The sequence below is a fragment of the Clinocottus analis genome, unplaced genomic scaffold (genome assembly GCF_023055335.1).
Source record: "Clinocottus analis isolate CAN_PGR_092001 unplaced genomic scaffold, fCliAna1.0.p SCAF_13, whole genome shotgun sequence".
Lineage (NCBI taxonomy): Eukaryota > Metazoa > Chordata > Actinopteri > Perciformes > Cottidae > Clinocottus > Clinocottus analis.
The window spans coordinates 13,901,142-13,915,793 of NW_027175854.1; the positions used below are offsets into that span (position 1 = coordinate 13,901,142).

The following is a 14,652-nucleotide window of genomic DNA, read 5'->3' on the forward strand; positions in this document are numbered from 1 at the left end:
GAGCGCCGCGTTGCTGCTGCCCACGATGCACAGAGAGACAATGTGTGACTGTGTGACTGTGTTTGTGTGTGTGCGCGCTCCCAGGGGTCAGAGGCTGGAGGAGTCTCTGGAGTACCAGCAGTTTGTGGCGAACGTGGAAGAAGAAGAGGCGTGGATTAATGAGAAGTTGAATCTGGTGGGCAGCGAGGACTACGGGGACACGCTGGCTGCGGTGCAGGTACTCTGTCACAGTCCTCATCCACCCGTTGTAGAGGGTCATAATGTAGAGCTTCACTGGATGTAAGGACCGGTCTGTTCCCCACAGGGCCTGCTGAAGAAGCACGAAGCCTTTGAGACGGACTTCACGGTGCACAGGGACCGCGTGAACGACGTGTGCACCAACGGAGAGGAGCTGATCAGCAAGGTAACGGGAAGCGTAGCAGCTTGAGAGCCAGCGGGGGTTGCTGCAGGTTGACCAGCGTGTCTGTGTCTCCAACAGAACAACCATCACGTAGACAGCATCAGCGCCAAGATGACGGCTCTGCGAGGCAAAGTGTCTGAGCTGGAGAGGGCCGCCGCCCAGAGGAAGGCCAAGCTGGACGAGAACTCCGCCTTCCTGCAGTTCAACTGGAAGGCCGACGTGGTGGAGTCCTGGATCGGTACGAACTCGGACCACGCCCTGCTCTGTCTCTCTAGACACTGGCTGTGCTGTGTGTGCAGACTGCAACTCACTCAGAAGAGTTCATATTTACTACAGCCACATATAGTTAACTCCTGCTGATGACATCATCATAGAGCGAGATATTTATTCTGTCATCTCTGCAGGCCGTTATGAAAGAAAAGGTTTCAGGTTTGTGTTGTGATGCAGTCGTGTGGAGTTAATAGTATTTTATTTCGTTGTAAAGTACAGAAGGTGTGTGTTGGAGGCCACGCGATGCACCTTGTTCAGTGTGTGTGTCCTCACACAGCGTGTGTCCTCACACAGTGTGTGTCGCTAACCTGATCTTTTCTCTGCAGGCGAGAAGGAGAACAGCCTGAAGACGGATGACTACGGCAGAGACCTGTCCTCAGTGCAGACGCTGCTCACTAAGCAGGTCCTCCATCTTATCTTGAGCAGCACGGTTCTCCAGTTCCCCGCACAGCGCGCTTCATCTCTCTGTCCGTCTGCAGGAGACCTTCGACGCCGGTCTGCAGGCCTTCCAGCAGGAGGGCATCACCAACATCACGGCGCTCAAGGACCAGCTGTTGGCCGCCCAGCACGTCCAATCAAAAGCCATCGAGGCTCGTCACGCCGCCTTGATGAAGCGCTGGAACCAGCTGCTGTCCAACTCGGGCACTCGCAAGAAGAAGCTCCTGGAGGCGCAGGAGCACTTCAGAAAGGTACGGGGAGAGTCCTCTGCCGGAGGGTCCAGAGCAGCGCTGGGATCCAGCCGTCTTCATGCTCACGTCTTCTCCGCAGGTGGAGGATTTGTTCCTGACCTTCGCCAAGAAAGCGTCGGCCTTCAACAGCTGGTTTGAGAACGCAGAGGAGGACCTGACGGACCCGGTGAGGTGCAACTCTCTGGAGGAGATCCGGGCGCTGCGCGAAGCCCACGAGGCCTTCCGCTCCTCGCTGAGCTCGGCCCAGACCGACTTCAACCAACTGGCCGAGCTGGACCAGCAGATCAAGAGCTACCAGGTGGTGTCCAACCCCTACACCTGGTTCACCATGGAGGCCCTGGAGGAGACCTGGAGGAACCTGCAGAAGATCATCAAGGTCTGCACTCGCACAAACACACTGCTGTCGTCACTACTTGTATTGCTGCAGTCCTGCAGGGTTCAGATGGCTTTGATCTCCTGGTTCTGGTGCCCTAAAGGAATGAGAACCCCGTCCTGCAGGCAGCGGCCTCTGGACTGACTGCAGAGTCAGGACACTCCGTTTCAGGACTAGAAGAACCAAACTAACGGGGTTTCCTTCATTAGTCCCCACTTTCTGAGGGCTCCTCTTTATTCAGACATGATGACATGACATGATGACATGACATAACATGGCGTGATAACATGATGACATGGCGACATGACAACGTGATAACATGATGACATAATGACTTAGGGTTTCAAAACCTCTCCATGGAGTCCAGAACATGTACTCTATGAAACGCTGTTAAGTCCTGGTGTCTGGATCCATGAGCTCCTCATCAGTACGATGGGCTCACCTCCCTGACCTGGGCTCTGATGCGCGGCTCAGGTTGTAAGAGTTTTGATTGACAGCTGCTTCACAGCTAACCCGACCTCTACATACACGTTAGCATTGACGAGATTAACAAGCAGAAACAGTAAAGAGCGTATTCTGCCCACTGATACATGTCTACTGGTAAATGGACACGAGTAAATGTTTGCATGACGCTGCGGTCACATGTCACCGTAAAGCCGCCTCATTGGTTGGTTGCCTTGACGACTCCACGGCGTGCAGTGACCTGATGCTTCTGTGTCTCAGGAGCGAGAGCTGGAGCTGCAGAAGGAGCAGAGGAGGCAAGAGGAGAACGACAAGCTGCGTCAGGAGTTTGCGCAGCACGCCAATGCCTTCCACCAGTGGCTGCAGGAGACCAGGTACTGGTTCTACTGGTTTTATTGGTTCTCTCTGAGGACCTCTGACCTCACTTTGCTGTGTCTCGTGTTTTCACGGTTAACATGTTTGTTTGTCTCCTCCTTTGCGTCCTCGCTGCTCATCAGGACATATCTTCTGGATGGGTAAGCGTCACCTTTTCTCTTCTTCATGTGTTTGTGTTGTTCGGGTTTGGTTGCCAGCGGAGAGGCATGAGCGTCTTCGCTCATTCTCTGCTGGAGGGGAGAACCCAAGGGTTCCTCTAGCGGCCGCGCGTCGGCTCCATCAGGCGCTGCCGCTCCGTCTAACGGCCGCTTCTGTTGGCAGGTCGTGTATGGTGGAAGAGTCTGGAACCCTGGAGTCCCAGCTAGAGGCCACCAAGGTACCAGCAGCCCCACCAGTAGACCCACACCTGTTGGCTGAGCTATGCGCTGGACAATAACGTGTGTGTGTGTGTGTGTGTGTGTAGCGTAAGCACCAGGAGATCCGGGCCATGCGCAGCCAGCTGAAGAAGATTGAGGACCTGGGGGCCGCCATGGAGGAAGCCCTGATCCTGGACAACAAGTACACGGAGCACAGCACCGTAGGTCTGGCCCAGCAGTGGGACCAGCTGGACCAGCTGGGAATGAGGATGCAGCACAACCTGGAGCAGCAGATACAGGCCAGGTACGCAACACGCCGTCACCCAGTTGATCTGGGATTCACCCACCGCGTAGAAAGAGCTGCTGTGTGACGCTCGTCTTCCTCTCCTTCAGGAACACCACCGGAGTGACCGAGGAGGCCCTGAAGGAGTTCAGCATGATGTTCAAGTAAGTGGCTCTGCCCCGCCGTCGTCAGGCCGTGTGTCTGTTCCTCGCTTCACGAGGCACTACTTCTACATTTCAGGCACTTCGACAAGGAGAAGTCCGGCCGTCTGAACCACCAGGAGTTCAAGTCGTGCCTGCGCTCGCTCGGCTACGACCTGCCCATGGTGGAGGAAGGAGAGCCGGATCCTGAGTTTGAAGCCATCCTGGACACGGTTGATCCAAACAGGTGCGTGGCGTGTCCAGAGCTTCCCTTGGTGTGAACTGTAGCATGGCGATCTGGATTAACCGAGGGTGTGTCCTCAGGGATGGCAACGTGTCGCTGCAGGAGTACATGGCCTTCATGATCAGCCGCGAGACGGAGAACGTCAAGTCCAGTGAGGAGATCGAGAGCGCCTTCCGGGCCCTCAGCACGGAGAACAAACCCTACGTCACTAAAGAAGAGCTCTACCAGGTGCGCTGTGTTCCCTCATCAGTCTGCTTCAGCCTGGGTCTGTGTGGAGGTCTAACTGTCCCTCCTCTCCCTTTCAGAACCTGAGCAAGGAGCAGGCCGACTACTGCCTCTCGCACATGAAGCCCTATCTCGACGGCAAGGGCCGAGAGCTGCCGTCAGCCTTCGACTTCGTTGAATTCACCCGCTCGCTCTTCGTCAACTGATCCTTTGCCACCAGGACCGACCGGGACGCGTTTCCGACACGACACACTTCAACACAACACCCGGCTGAAGCTGCATGAATGTGGCACTAGGAATGCTCACTAATAACAACTGTACTCTATTTATCTCGCTCTCCCCTAAACTCTTTGTGCTTCTCCTGGTAGCATCGTGATCTGTCTACATTTCAATGTGATTGTTGTAGCTTGTGCTTTCAATGCATTTAAGAAGCTACTAGTAACGATGGTGTTGCTAACGACACCCTAACGACGGCAGTGTGCTCTAATAAACGCTACTGGTTAGAACTGGAAACCTCTACTGTTTTCATTTCACTTCCACAACTCGATTGTTCTTTGACATTTTTATTGACGTGAATCATCGCAGTGCGGCGTCTCCACCGGGTCTCATTCTGCCCCCTGATTGGCTATCAGCTCCAGCTGGCTGCTCTCTCTGGGGCTCTGCGCCGTCAGGCTGTGGCTCAGCTGCCAGATGCAAACGGTCCCGCTGGTGTTCCCCACGGCCAGCAGGGCGGCGCTCTGCCGGTTGAAGGCCAAACAAGTCGCAGCCCGGTCGGCTCCTCCCTGCTGCACGGTGGCTGCTGGTCTCTGGGACCGGCGGCCCAGGTCGAAGATCTGCACCTCACCTTGGACGAGTCAACAAGGACACGTGTGTGACAGACATGCAACGACATGGATATCACATGACATGTAGATGCAGCTGTTTAGATGACATGCGGTACCTCGTCCAGTGGCTGCCGCAAACACCAGCGGTCTGCTGGGAGACCACTGCACCTGGAACACGTAGGAGTCTGAAACCCGGAGAGAGAGCAGCGGGTCGGCCTGCAGCAGAGAGTGCAGGTGGGCCAGGCCATCGGTCCCTGCACTCACAAACAGGTTCCTGCAGACGACACCAGACCCACATCAGAATCATCCGGGAACTAATTGCTGAAAGTGATTTGTTCAACGAGCAAAGCTGTGACCTGTGGAACGGGGAGCAGTGTATGGAGTGGACGGGGCCACTCCGGGGCCTGAACAGGAAGACCGCCGGGGCTCTCAGTGTCACGTTGTGGCCTTCGGAGGGCGCCACAGCCGGCGTCTGGGAGGAGAAGGAGCACCTGAGCAGCAGGCCGCCCTCAGAGCCCACCAAGAAGGTGTCCGGATCCCAGGGGGACAGAGCCAGGGAGGTGACGCCCACAGTGCTGCTGCCTCGGGCCTTTGGGCAACACAAAACTACATTACCCACAATGCAGCCCACAGGAGTAGTTTTGGAAATGTAATAAAAGTTATGTAAGCTTTATTTGTAGTCAGAACTGCCTTCTAACCAGTAATCTCATGACTTAGTGTTTTGTAATCCTTTAACGTTCCACTTTGATGGAAGCTAGAAGACTGGACCTGGACCCCCTGTGGCCGGTAGTCTGAGTCTCATACTTTTATCTTAAAACGTCTCTTCAGGAAGTGTTTGTTCTGATGTACTCTGACACTAGAAGAGCAGTTCTGTTTGTTTCAGGGTTCTGCTCCTGAGCCTCACCTTGAAGCTGCTGCTGTGGGGAACCTGCTGCTGCAGCAAGGCGTAGGCCGCATCCAGGACCAGCTGGCCCAGGGCCAAGTCCACCGTCCACAACAGCACCCGTCCTCCTGAACAAGCACTGAGCACCCCAAACTCCCCTTTCTTCTGCAGGGGCACCCAGGCAACCTAGAGACACACACACACACACTTCAAAAAACCATTTACAGTATGACTCAGTAGTTTGACTGAAGCTGATACTTTATTTAGAGTCTTTAGAGTCAAAGTTGCAAAAATAAAGTGTAATAAACCGGTCCACTGGCATCAAAAAGCCTTCATACGGCACCACGGACCAGAGTCCTGCCGGACCTTGCTGATGGACCAGAGCAGCGCTCCGATAGAAACCAGTAGTGTCACTCACCTGATAAACTGGCTCTCTGTGGCCGTCTGCTGACATCCCAGTTTGGACCAGCACAGGGTCCTGAGTCCGACTGGTGTCCCAGACCACCACCTCTCCACTGAAAAGACCCCCTGCACACGCACACGCACACACACACACGTGCACACACACAGTGAACCAGGTGTTCTTGATAATGTAAGATGCTATCGAGTTGCATTATAGGATGCTGAAAAACCCCAACAGCAACTTAACGTTTAGAAGAGTGTCTGTTTATATGAGTGTACGTTTATTTATATGAACGTCTGTTTGTTTAGAAGAGCGTACGTTTGTTTAGAAGAGCGTACAAGCACTCAGGGTGTGAGTACCTGCGATGAGGGCAGGCTGGTCGGGGTGACAGCACAGAGCGGTGACTGCAGTAGGAACGTCGATGACCACGTCCGCTTGTTTGGGATTCAGGCTGCGACGGTCCAGGTTCCATGTACAAACACATGACCTCTCAGTACTCCAGTCGCCATCGTCAATTCTGCCCGCCAAAAACATACAGTTACGTGTGTTTGTGTGTGTGTGTGTGTGTGTGTGTGTGTGTGTAAATAGAGAGAGGGAGAGAGATTAGGTGAAACGCTGACATACCGACCGTAGGCACAAGCGATAACTGCACCTGTACAGCTCCAGGACACACCGGTTACATGAAGGCCGCTCTCTTGTGCGCCGGGATGTTGAAGGCAATGGAGGCATGAAACCTGCAAATAAGATGAACTGATTCTGAGCATAGACACAAAGAATGAGTGATGCTTCCTGTCAGTATTCAAAAAAGGTTCCAAAACATGTAAACATCAAGTCATCAGGAGCAACTACAAACTTTTATATTAGTTTTGGGCTCCCAGAGCTGCCACCGTGCCTCAGAGATCAGAAAACACTATCTGTGTTGAAGACTCACCAGCTGACTCTGATCCTCCCAGTTCACCTGGAACTCATCAAAGGCGTGACTCCTGGCGTTTCGGACCAGCGCTCTGATAACCGTGTGCTCAACCCGCTGCAGGAAGTCCTTCAGGCCGGGCGGGTCCAGCTGGTCGTGGCTCTGCTGGAGGAGCTGCTCTTTGGCCTGATGCTGCGGTTCTGTTTGGGTCCAGCTGATGGAGGTGGATCGGGTCTGGACCTCGGCCTCGGCCCTGTGCAACGCTTTGGTCTGACAGCCTCTCTGAAGACCAGCAAATAAAGGCCCTTTTATTATTTAGTAACTGCTGTCACAATGTTGACTTCTAAAATGATTTAGACTTAAGGAGGTGCAATTTTGATGCATTGTGTATAGAGCCCACAGACTCATTATTTTAAAAGCATTAATTGTACGTTTTAGGTAAGTGCAACAGATTCTATTCAATTCAGTTTATTTTCTACAGCCCAAAATCACAAATACAAGATTTGCTTTACAATCTGTACACATGACATCCTGTCCCAGGACCTCACATCGGATCAGGAAAAACTCCCCAAATAAAAATAGTAAAAACCCTTCACAGGGAAAAAGAGGAAGAAACCTTCAGGAAAGCAAAAGAGGGGGATCTCTCTCTCTCTAGATGGACAGAAACAACAGATTTCATGTGACCAGATTGAGCAACGTAACAGAATTTCTGTATTTGTCTTGAACAAATATAGGGATTACAAGTATTAATAAGTTAAATGAATGCATTCGACTTCTCGTATTCAAAAGGTATTTGGCCTCTTGGGGACATCTCAGTCTTCAATGCTGCGTTCCCTTCCGGTTGTTAGATTTCCGCGCAACACCTGAACGTGACACGCGTCAGGTAACGCCAGGTGCACTAATTATGCGGTACAACGTTGTTTCTACGACACGTTCAATGTTCGGAGAACGACAGATACCAGGTGCTTTAAACCCTCCAGCCGAGCCCGTAAGGCGGGAAAGCTGCCGTGTTGGTCGAACATACCGACTCCTGCGCCGCCTGCTGCGCGCTCCTCCACACGGACCGGGTCCCCACTGGGTCCAGGACTTCATCAGTAAACATGACAGGGACCAGAATGGACAGGAACTACCTGAAGTAGCGTCCAGACCAGCCTGACAGAGGAGGGACGGCCTGGCACATTTCCGACAGCTAACGCTAGCTCGGTCCGCTAGCTATGCTCCTGAATGTTTCACACGCGGGGGCCATTTTCCTCAACGCTCGCGTCACCTTGGTTACAGGCTCGTTCGAGAAGACTTACACCGGAAGTCAGGAATACTTCCTTCCTGTTAGATCTGCGGGCTTCTAGTTTGTAGACCTCGTTCGGATTGATTTACTGTTTGTAAATAAACATGTGCGTGTGTCTGCATTTTGATCTGTCTTTGTTCTTTACTTTAAAATGTTCATAAATCAGCTGCATTATCATCAACCACGCAAGATAAGCCTCATAGGTTCGTTCAGATGACAGGCATGCGCAGAATCGATTGGCGCGCAATGCATGCCGGTTAGATTAGTGTCCGATTGATCCTGACTTGCTCAGACAGCTGTTCAGACTCTTTAGAACGCCCTTGAAGATCTGACCTGTAGGTCATTAACAACTGGAGGGACACAGAAGACGTGTTGCTGCTGCTGCTGCTCTAGAAGCTAGTGTGTGACCAGCTGAGCAGCTTCTGGGCCTAAAGACAGCAAGCATAACACAGCCTGGTGCAGGTAACTGTAACCAAATGTAATCAAACTACTCCAGACATCATGTATACATTTATTGTAACAAAGCAACTGGTACACTTAATTTAATGTGAACAGGTTTCCAGTGGAACAGGAGAATCACTGCAGACTCCACAGAGGACTCTACACAAATGTTTTCCCCAAAATGTTAGGTCAAGCTCAAAATTAGATCTTTTAGGTTGTTTCTATAAAAAAAATGTACATTTCAAACCTTGTTGTGGGTAGAATTTCATAAACAGAAGTCCAGATTTGGTGTCAAAGCCCCGCTGCCCCATTACACTGTGTACAATGATCAACCGCCTCACCAGGATACATGTGGAACCCAAAACATTTACAGATGAGAAGAACACGCTGGTGCTTTCAATCAGTTCATTAATACAAGTCACTTTTTTCACAAATTAAACTTGTAAAAGCCTGAGCATCCTCCCCATATTATATCTGTACATCTACGCATGTCTAAAACACGTCTACATATCTCTACATACAGACATATCTATACATGTATATCTACGCATACATATAAATATATATCTGGATAGATAGATATACATATATCGATATGGTGGCTAAGGATGCTTTGACTAACTTATCACTGCACCATGGCTTCATTTTTATTAAACTCACAACTTCAACATATTTGACATAGAAATTGCTATGGTACGCATTTCAAATCTACGTAGGATGACGTGCAGAATGCTACAGTTGTTATTTTAATGTCTGTGGGAGATGAAGAACAACAATGACGGGTCTTCACCGCCTCCCGATGTGGAGCTGGTCTTTAGACATGGCGTTACAGTTATGGACAGGACATGGTTGCAGAGGAAGAGGACAGACGGGCTGACAACACACAGGAAAAAAGATTGTTTTGTTTTGCTAGCCCCCCCCCCCTCCCCCCTACAAAACAAACAAAATATGTTGCTCTCGTGGGATGATCACATCACAGGACTGAAAAAGGTGTTGGCTGAAGCGTTTAATCTTCCTCACCATCCTCCTGAAAGAAGGAAACACAGTGACTCTGGTTCTAGTCTCAGTCCCATCAACGTGTGACAAGAGGAATGATCTACAATATCCATACCTCTCCATCTTCTCCGTCACCATCCTCATCATCGTCATCACCGTCCTCCTCCTCCCCCTCGTCGATATCTTCCAGACCCTCCTCTTCATCGTCGTCGTCATCATCGCCGTCTCCGTCCTCATCCTCCATGTCAGGGACCTTGGGACCATTCAGACATTAACCACTTGGCCTGGTTTGGATGCCTGACACCCAGAGCAGTACTCGACAGCCAACACTAAAAGAGCACCAGACCAGTGTTTCCCCGAGGTTTACAGCTTTACGGGAGAGGGGGTTGGGAGGGGGGGGGCAGCAACGACAACACAGACCCTTAATGCAGTGGTTCTCAAATTTTTTCTGTAAATAACATCATTTTGTGACTCCCTCTGTGCTTTGATAGTGACAGAATAAAGGAAATTACAATAAATTTCAAGTAAACCACTTTGCTCCATCAGACTAATTTCTTTTTAAACTGCAATCACAACAATGAAAATAACGTTCTAACGTGCAAAAAATAACTAATATTTAGTTACTAGTAAATAGCTCATTGTGGAAAACAATGAGCTAATATTTTTTTGACAAAACAGAATGAGTGCAGATATGTGAGCATCAGGTTGTATCAGTATTAGTGGCTGCAGTGAGCTGTATTTATGGAGGAAAGCAGCAGCTTTCCTCTACAAATATGAACTGGGTTGTTGATTTGATACGGCCGCTCTCAGTTTATGCTCCATGTTCACCTAAGATCTGTTTTCTGTTTCGAGAGACGGAACAGCAGAAAAAAACCTGACGGAGACTTCTGGAGATTTACTTTTGGCAAAACGCCAAGAATCGGTGAGTCGCGCATGCGCAAGTTTAACCTGTTAACAGCATAACTAAACATTTACCCGACAGTACAGGCATTCCTCCATATATTTATTAATGACTTAGTTTTATGTCCGTGTAGTTTGTACTTTTGTAATGTGTGAAGCCAGCAGCTCATTGTTGGCACAAGACACGAGCACTTTGGCTCATTTTACTTTCAGTTCAGAAAACATCGTTCAGAGAGCTGCTCCGGTGCTCCTCGCAGGAGAGCTACTGCCATCTTCAACCTGGGAGCGTTTAAAACGCAGATATAACTTGGTTGTCTACTTTTCACGCAACATATTTTTCGACGCTCTCTGTCCGCTGCCGTGCGTGTGCTCAGTGCTCACCTGTATGCGCGCAAGTGTCTGTGCGCATAGGGCGGAACTAGCGCAATCACGTTGAGACATAAATGACAAGCTGTGTGTAGATCCGATCAATAAAATACGGCCGTTTAGTTTGTTCAATAACAGATAAAGGTGTAGATACGTTATACAGGAAAGAGAACCGTAAATGACATTTTGTGATCTGGCACTATAGAGGAAATTACAGGGGCGCTGTAACACATCATCTGGAGGCCAGAGTCAGCCCAGTGTGGCTTATAACTGACAATTAACCGTTAGTGGAATACTTTGTGTTTCTTCATTTTATTCAAAATCACCTAAATTAAAATATATATCCACTAAGTGTCCCAGTAATAACTTTCCAGACATGCTCAAATTAGAAACTAGCGTGACTTATGGATCTGGACTTGATGGTTTCATGGCCCCAGCTGCCCCTCAGAGCCGTGTGTGTTCCTCTGAATGCTCTCTAAGGTGAGGAGGAAACCCAGAAGCCTACCAGGTAGTACTGCAGCGGGTTGGGCCAGATGTCATCCTTGATCACTTCTCCCAGCTCGTCGGCTCCTGCGTCGGAGTGGTCGGTAAACCAGGTGAAGAAGCTCTCCGGCTCCTCGTGCTGCCTCTTCTTCCCAGCTTTGTTTGGTGTCGGGCCTGTGCGCTTTGTCAGGTCCTGGAGGGCAACGATGGGTTAAAACACCGACAGGAGAACCATTGTTACAGATGCTAAATCCTGGAAATAATCAAGTAAGCCCAAGAGCAGCACTAGAGTGAAATAATTATGAATTACATAGTTAGTGCTGGGTTAATAAGATGGTGTCGTAATAAATGAAAACACATCAATCCAAACAAACCTTTCCAGCCTTCCATTTGATTTCAGTTGATTTGGAAACTGGATCTCCGCTCTCGTTCACATTAAACTCTTTGGAGAGGGCTTTGTTCTCAAAATACGGGTTCTCGTCAAAATACTGCAGAAAAAAAACACATCGTATCAGTGATACCATTAATGCGGTTTAGAATGTACAAAGTCCAGCTGGCAACTCACAAAGTCTATTCTATATCCAGACTTTATGTCCTCGAACTCGGTGACCTCCACCCTTGACAGGTAGTGAAGCGCCTCCTCGTCCTCCTCTCCCAGAAGGGCTGAAACTACAAGCAGACACTGTTAGCTCACCTGTTCTGCGCTGAAGAGTGACACATGGGACAGATGTATAATAACAACAACGTTGTTTACCTTGTGGATGGTTGACGAATGTTGTGACCCAGAAGTTGGGGATTTTGGCTATGAGTTCTGATCGCTTTTGAAAGAAGGGCTGGCGTAATTTGTTGTACTTCTGCTCTACTTTTAAAATTTCTTCACTTGCTTGTTCGTTCAGTCTGGAAAAAAGAAGGAAAACATGTTAAGAAAAGTTTCTCTGTGCGACCATCTTTCCTTCCATATGAGCAAGAGGCACACCCACCTGTCAATTTCATTCTGTACTTCGTCGATGTGTTCGATTGCTTCCTGTTGCTCTTTTTCTGAAAGGAAAAGCAACGCTTTTAACTTGAGGCATCAGGCTTTTACAAAAAAAAGGGTACACGTCATCATGCAATGCCAATTATTAATATCTACACTTTCCAATGACTTGTATTGAATCAGCAGTTACTTGATTGTAGCATCTAGCTGAGCGGTCGGAGTCAAGCAGCTCGACTGTCGGCCAGAGAGGACTCGTGTTGACAACATTCAGACACTAACTGACACGCAATGGAGGACAGGAACACTGTCACCGTGGTAAACAGACAAAATCAAGTTTTATGAACCGCCCTCTGCTTTCTGGTCCCTGCCACCTATTCCACATCTCCTGCTTCCTGTCTCCTGGTCCCTGCCTCCTGCCATGGCCCTGCTGATGCCCGTCCTCTCTACTTCCTTCTGTATAATGGACTGTAGTTATCTGGATCGTGGTCCATGCCTACTACTTATTGTATGAATAGTTACTGTCATATTCATGTAATAAGCTGTAACTCTGTTAAGTTGCAATAAATGGTCACATGACATCTGTTGTTTCTGTCCATCTGGAGAGGGATCCTCCTCTGTTGCTCTATGAAGGGTTCTTCCCTTTTTCCTTGTGAAATCTCCAGCCACATGAACAAAATCAGTGCATGTACAGTGTTAAAGGTGTGTGTTTGTGTGTTCATGGCAGCAGAGCCTCTCTCCTTGGAGCTTCCTGTTGCTGCTAACGGCGGCCTGGTTTGAATGAGGCCGTGTGCTCCAGTCTGCTCTCTCAGCACGTGAGATGAAAAGCAACATGTGGAGAAGCTCGTTGTGATCCGCCACGGTCTCGCGGACTCAGCGCTCGGACCGTGCTGCGTGACGCCAGCAGCGTCCAGCCGGTCTAATGGAGACCGAGCTGCCGTTACCGTCAAGTGCACTTGCTCATAATATCGGCGAGCTAACGCTAGAGAAGTTTGAAGCTCGGTCCATCAGCAGCTACCGACAGACTTCTTACACCCGGTAGAGCTCCTTCACCTACAGAGCTACACAACACCACAAAGCTACAACACCCCACATAGCTACAACACCCGGCAGAGCTACAACACACAACAAAGCTACAACACACAACAAAGCTACAACACACAACAAAGCTACAACACCCGGCAGAGCTACAACACACAACAGAGCTACAACACACAACAGAGCCCGCAGCTACATACTGCAGCAACACAAAGCTCGTCGCGCTTAATGCTGCGCATGCACCGCCGACACCGGCCCACTGCTTGGGATCAGGTGCTAATGGAAGCTAATAGCTAGCTAACCTCTCACGCTGGCTAACAGATAGCCTATGCTAGCATGCTAGCTGGCAGCCGCGTCCTGCACTACATCCCCATGTGGAGCGTTAGCTGGAGGGCAGGCACACGAAGCTGCTCGACCACGAACACGGTCCATTCGACACAACACAACAGACTACACTGGAAATAACGAAATGACGAAAAACAAATGAAAATGGCGTTGTACAGGATAACCGCCATTCCTTTACGTTACCAGAGGTCTCGTCCGCTCCGTCGTGATTTGAATTCTCCTTTCTGTTGACTTTCGCCGATGAGGCCGACATGGTTCTGGTTAGTAGCGACACCTTTGACCAGATGTATATTCCGAGTGGTTTCTAACTCTTCTCTGGAGGATAAAAGTTACTTCCACCTTACATAGAGTGCGTGTCTTGGAGCCCACGACAAGGAGGGATGAGCACAGCTTCGCACGCTTGTTTCTCTCTGTGGCGCTCGGTCGATGAACACATGTATAGTGCTGTACTGCCTCCTGCTGGCGGGAGGGCGACCCTGCAGCTTAAAGCTACGGCAGTGCATCTAAACCTGTCGGTGTCCGATGGACGCGCAAATTCACTTTAACCGCCTTTTCAATCCAGTTTCCGCTCACAGCACGGCACTAAAAACAAAGACCTCTTCCTCTCCTCAGACTCTGGCCACCTCAACAGTCTCATTCTCCTCGACCTCACTGCAGCTTTCGATACTATCAGCCACAGCATCCTCCTCTCCAGCCTCAGATCATCCCTCAATATCACCATAACTGCTCTCTCCTGGCTCACATATCTCACAAACAGACAACAGTTTATCAGCATTAGTAGCTGCAGCTCCTCCACCGCTGCTGTGTCTCAAGGCGTCCCACAGGGTTCGATTCTTGGTCCTCTTCAGTTTAACCTCTACAACATTATCCGTCAACATGGTCTCATCTTTCACTGCTACGCCATGCCCAGCTCTACATCTCCACAAAGGCCATCACCACTGCTGCTCACTCCTTTCTTCTTTATGGCACAACATCCAAAATCAATTAA

At 49.8% G+C, this 14,652-nt stretch overlaps 3 protein-coding genes across 9 annotated transcripts in view; 1 reads left to right on the forward strand and 2 right to left on the reverse strand.

Moving 5' to 3' along the window:
- The window catches only part of sptan1 (spectrin alpha, non-erythrocytic 1), a 31,023-nt gene extending 26,693 nt beyond the window's left edge, over positions 1 to 4,330 (forward strand). For all 7 annotated transcript variants that reach the window (XM_068574256.1, XM_068574259.1, XM_068574258.1 and 4 more), the window contains 14 exons: positions 85 to 217; positions 305 to 403; positions 479 to 638; positions 997 to 1,073; positions 1,150 to 1,359; positions 1,439 to 1,735; positions 2,456 to 2,568; positions 2,692 to 2,709; positions 2,891 to 2,945; positions 3,033 to 3,229; positions 3,319 to 3,372; positions 3,449 to 3,595; positions 3,673 to 3,820; positions 3,898 to 4,330. In XM_068574256.1, coding sequence (XP_068430357.1) covers positions 85 to 217; positions 305 to 403; positions 479 to 638; positions 997 to 1,073; positions 1,150 to 1,359; positions 1,439 to 1,735; positions 2,456 to 2,568; positions 2,692 to 2,709; positions 2,891 to 2,945; positions 3,033 to 3,229; positions 3,319 to 3,372; positions 3,449 to 3,595; positions 3,673 to 3,820; positions 3,898 to 4,023 — 1,834 coding nt within the window. In that variant the 3' untranslated portion in view covers positions 4,024 to 4,330. The remainder of the gene's footprint in view (positions 1 to 84; positions 218 to 304; positions 404 to 478; positions 639 to 996; positions 1,074 to 1,149; positions 1,360 to 1,438; positions 1,736 to 2,455; positions 2,569 to 2,691; positions 2,710 to 2,890; positions 2,946 to 3,032; positions 3,230 to 3,318; positions 3,373 to 3,448; positions 3,596 to 3,672; positions 3,821 to 3,897) is intronic.
- A 34-nt stretch (positions 4,331 to 4,364) lies between these two features.
- dync2i2 (dynein 2 intermediate chain 2) lies at positions 4,365 to 8,116 on the reverse strand. The gene is made up of 9 exons (XM_068574264.1): positions 7,862 to 8,116; positions 6,859 to 7,119; positions 6,552 to 6,661; positions 6,287 to 6,444; positions 5,943 to 6,052; positions 5,546 to 5,710; positions 4,998 to 5,230; positions 4,758 to 4,915; positions 4,365 to 4,661 (listed from the first exon to the last, which is right to left on the reverse strand). The coding sequence occupies exons 1-9, from the start codon at positions 7,937 to 7,939 to the stop codon at positions 4,423 to 4,425; spliced, it is 1,512 nt and encodes a 503-aa protein (XP_068430365.1). The 5' UTR covers positions 7,940 to 8,116; the 3' UTR covers positions 4,365 to 4,422.
- Positions 8,117 to 8,617: 501 nt separating this feature from the next.
- Positions 8,618 to 14,070, reverse strand: setb (SET nuclear proto-oncogene b). The gene is made up of 8 exons (XM_068574671.1): positions 13,848 to 14,070; positions 12,289 to 12,346; positions 12,063 to 12,205; positions 11,874 to 11,977; positions 11,683 to 11,796; positions 11,331 to 11,501; positions 9,675 to 9,812; positions 8,618 to 9,590 (listed from the first exon to the last, which is right to left on the reverse strand). The coding sequence occupies exons 1-8, from the start codon at positions 13,915 to 13,917 to the stop codon at positions 9,570 to 9,572; spliced, it is 819 nt and encodes a 272-aa protein (XP_068430772.1). The 5' UTR covers positions 13,918 to 14,070; the 3' UTR covers positions 8,618 to 9,569.
- Positions 14,071 to 14,652: the final 582 nt, after the last annotated feature.

Coding starts and splice junctions, on each gene's coding strand:
- dync2i2 (XM_068574264.1), bottom strand. CDS start 7,939: ATGTTTACTGATGAAGTCCTGGACCCAGTGGGGACCCGGTCCGTGTGG. Junction 6,053..6,286: donor CCAGCCTGCCCTCATCGCAG/GTACTCACACCC, acceptor GTGCGTGTGCAG/GGGGTCTTTTCAGTGGAGAG. Junction 5,711..5,942: donor ACAGAGAGCCAGTTTATCAG/GTGAGTGACACT, acceptor GTGTGTCTCTAG/GTTGCCTGGGTGCCCCTGCA.
- setb (XM_068574671.1), bottom strand. CDS start 13,917: ATGTCGGCCTCATCGGCGAAAGTCAACAGAAAGGAGAATTCAAATCAC. Junction 12,347..13,847: donor CGGAGCGGACGAGACCTCTG/GTAACGTAAAGG, acceptor TTTTCCTTTCAG/AAAAAGAGCAACAGGAAGCA. Junction 9,813..11,330: donor ACCCGCTGCAGTACTACCTG/GTAGGCTTCTGG, acceptor AATGGTCCCAAG/GTCCCTGACATGGAGGATGA.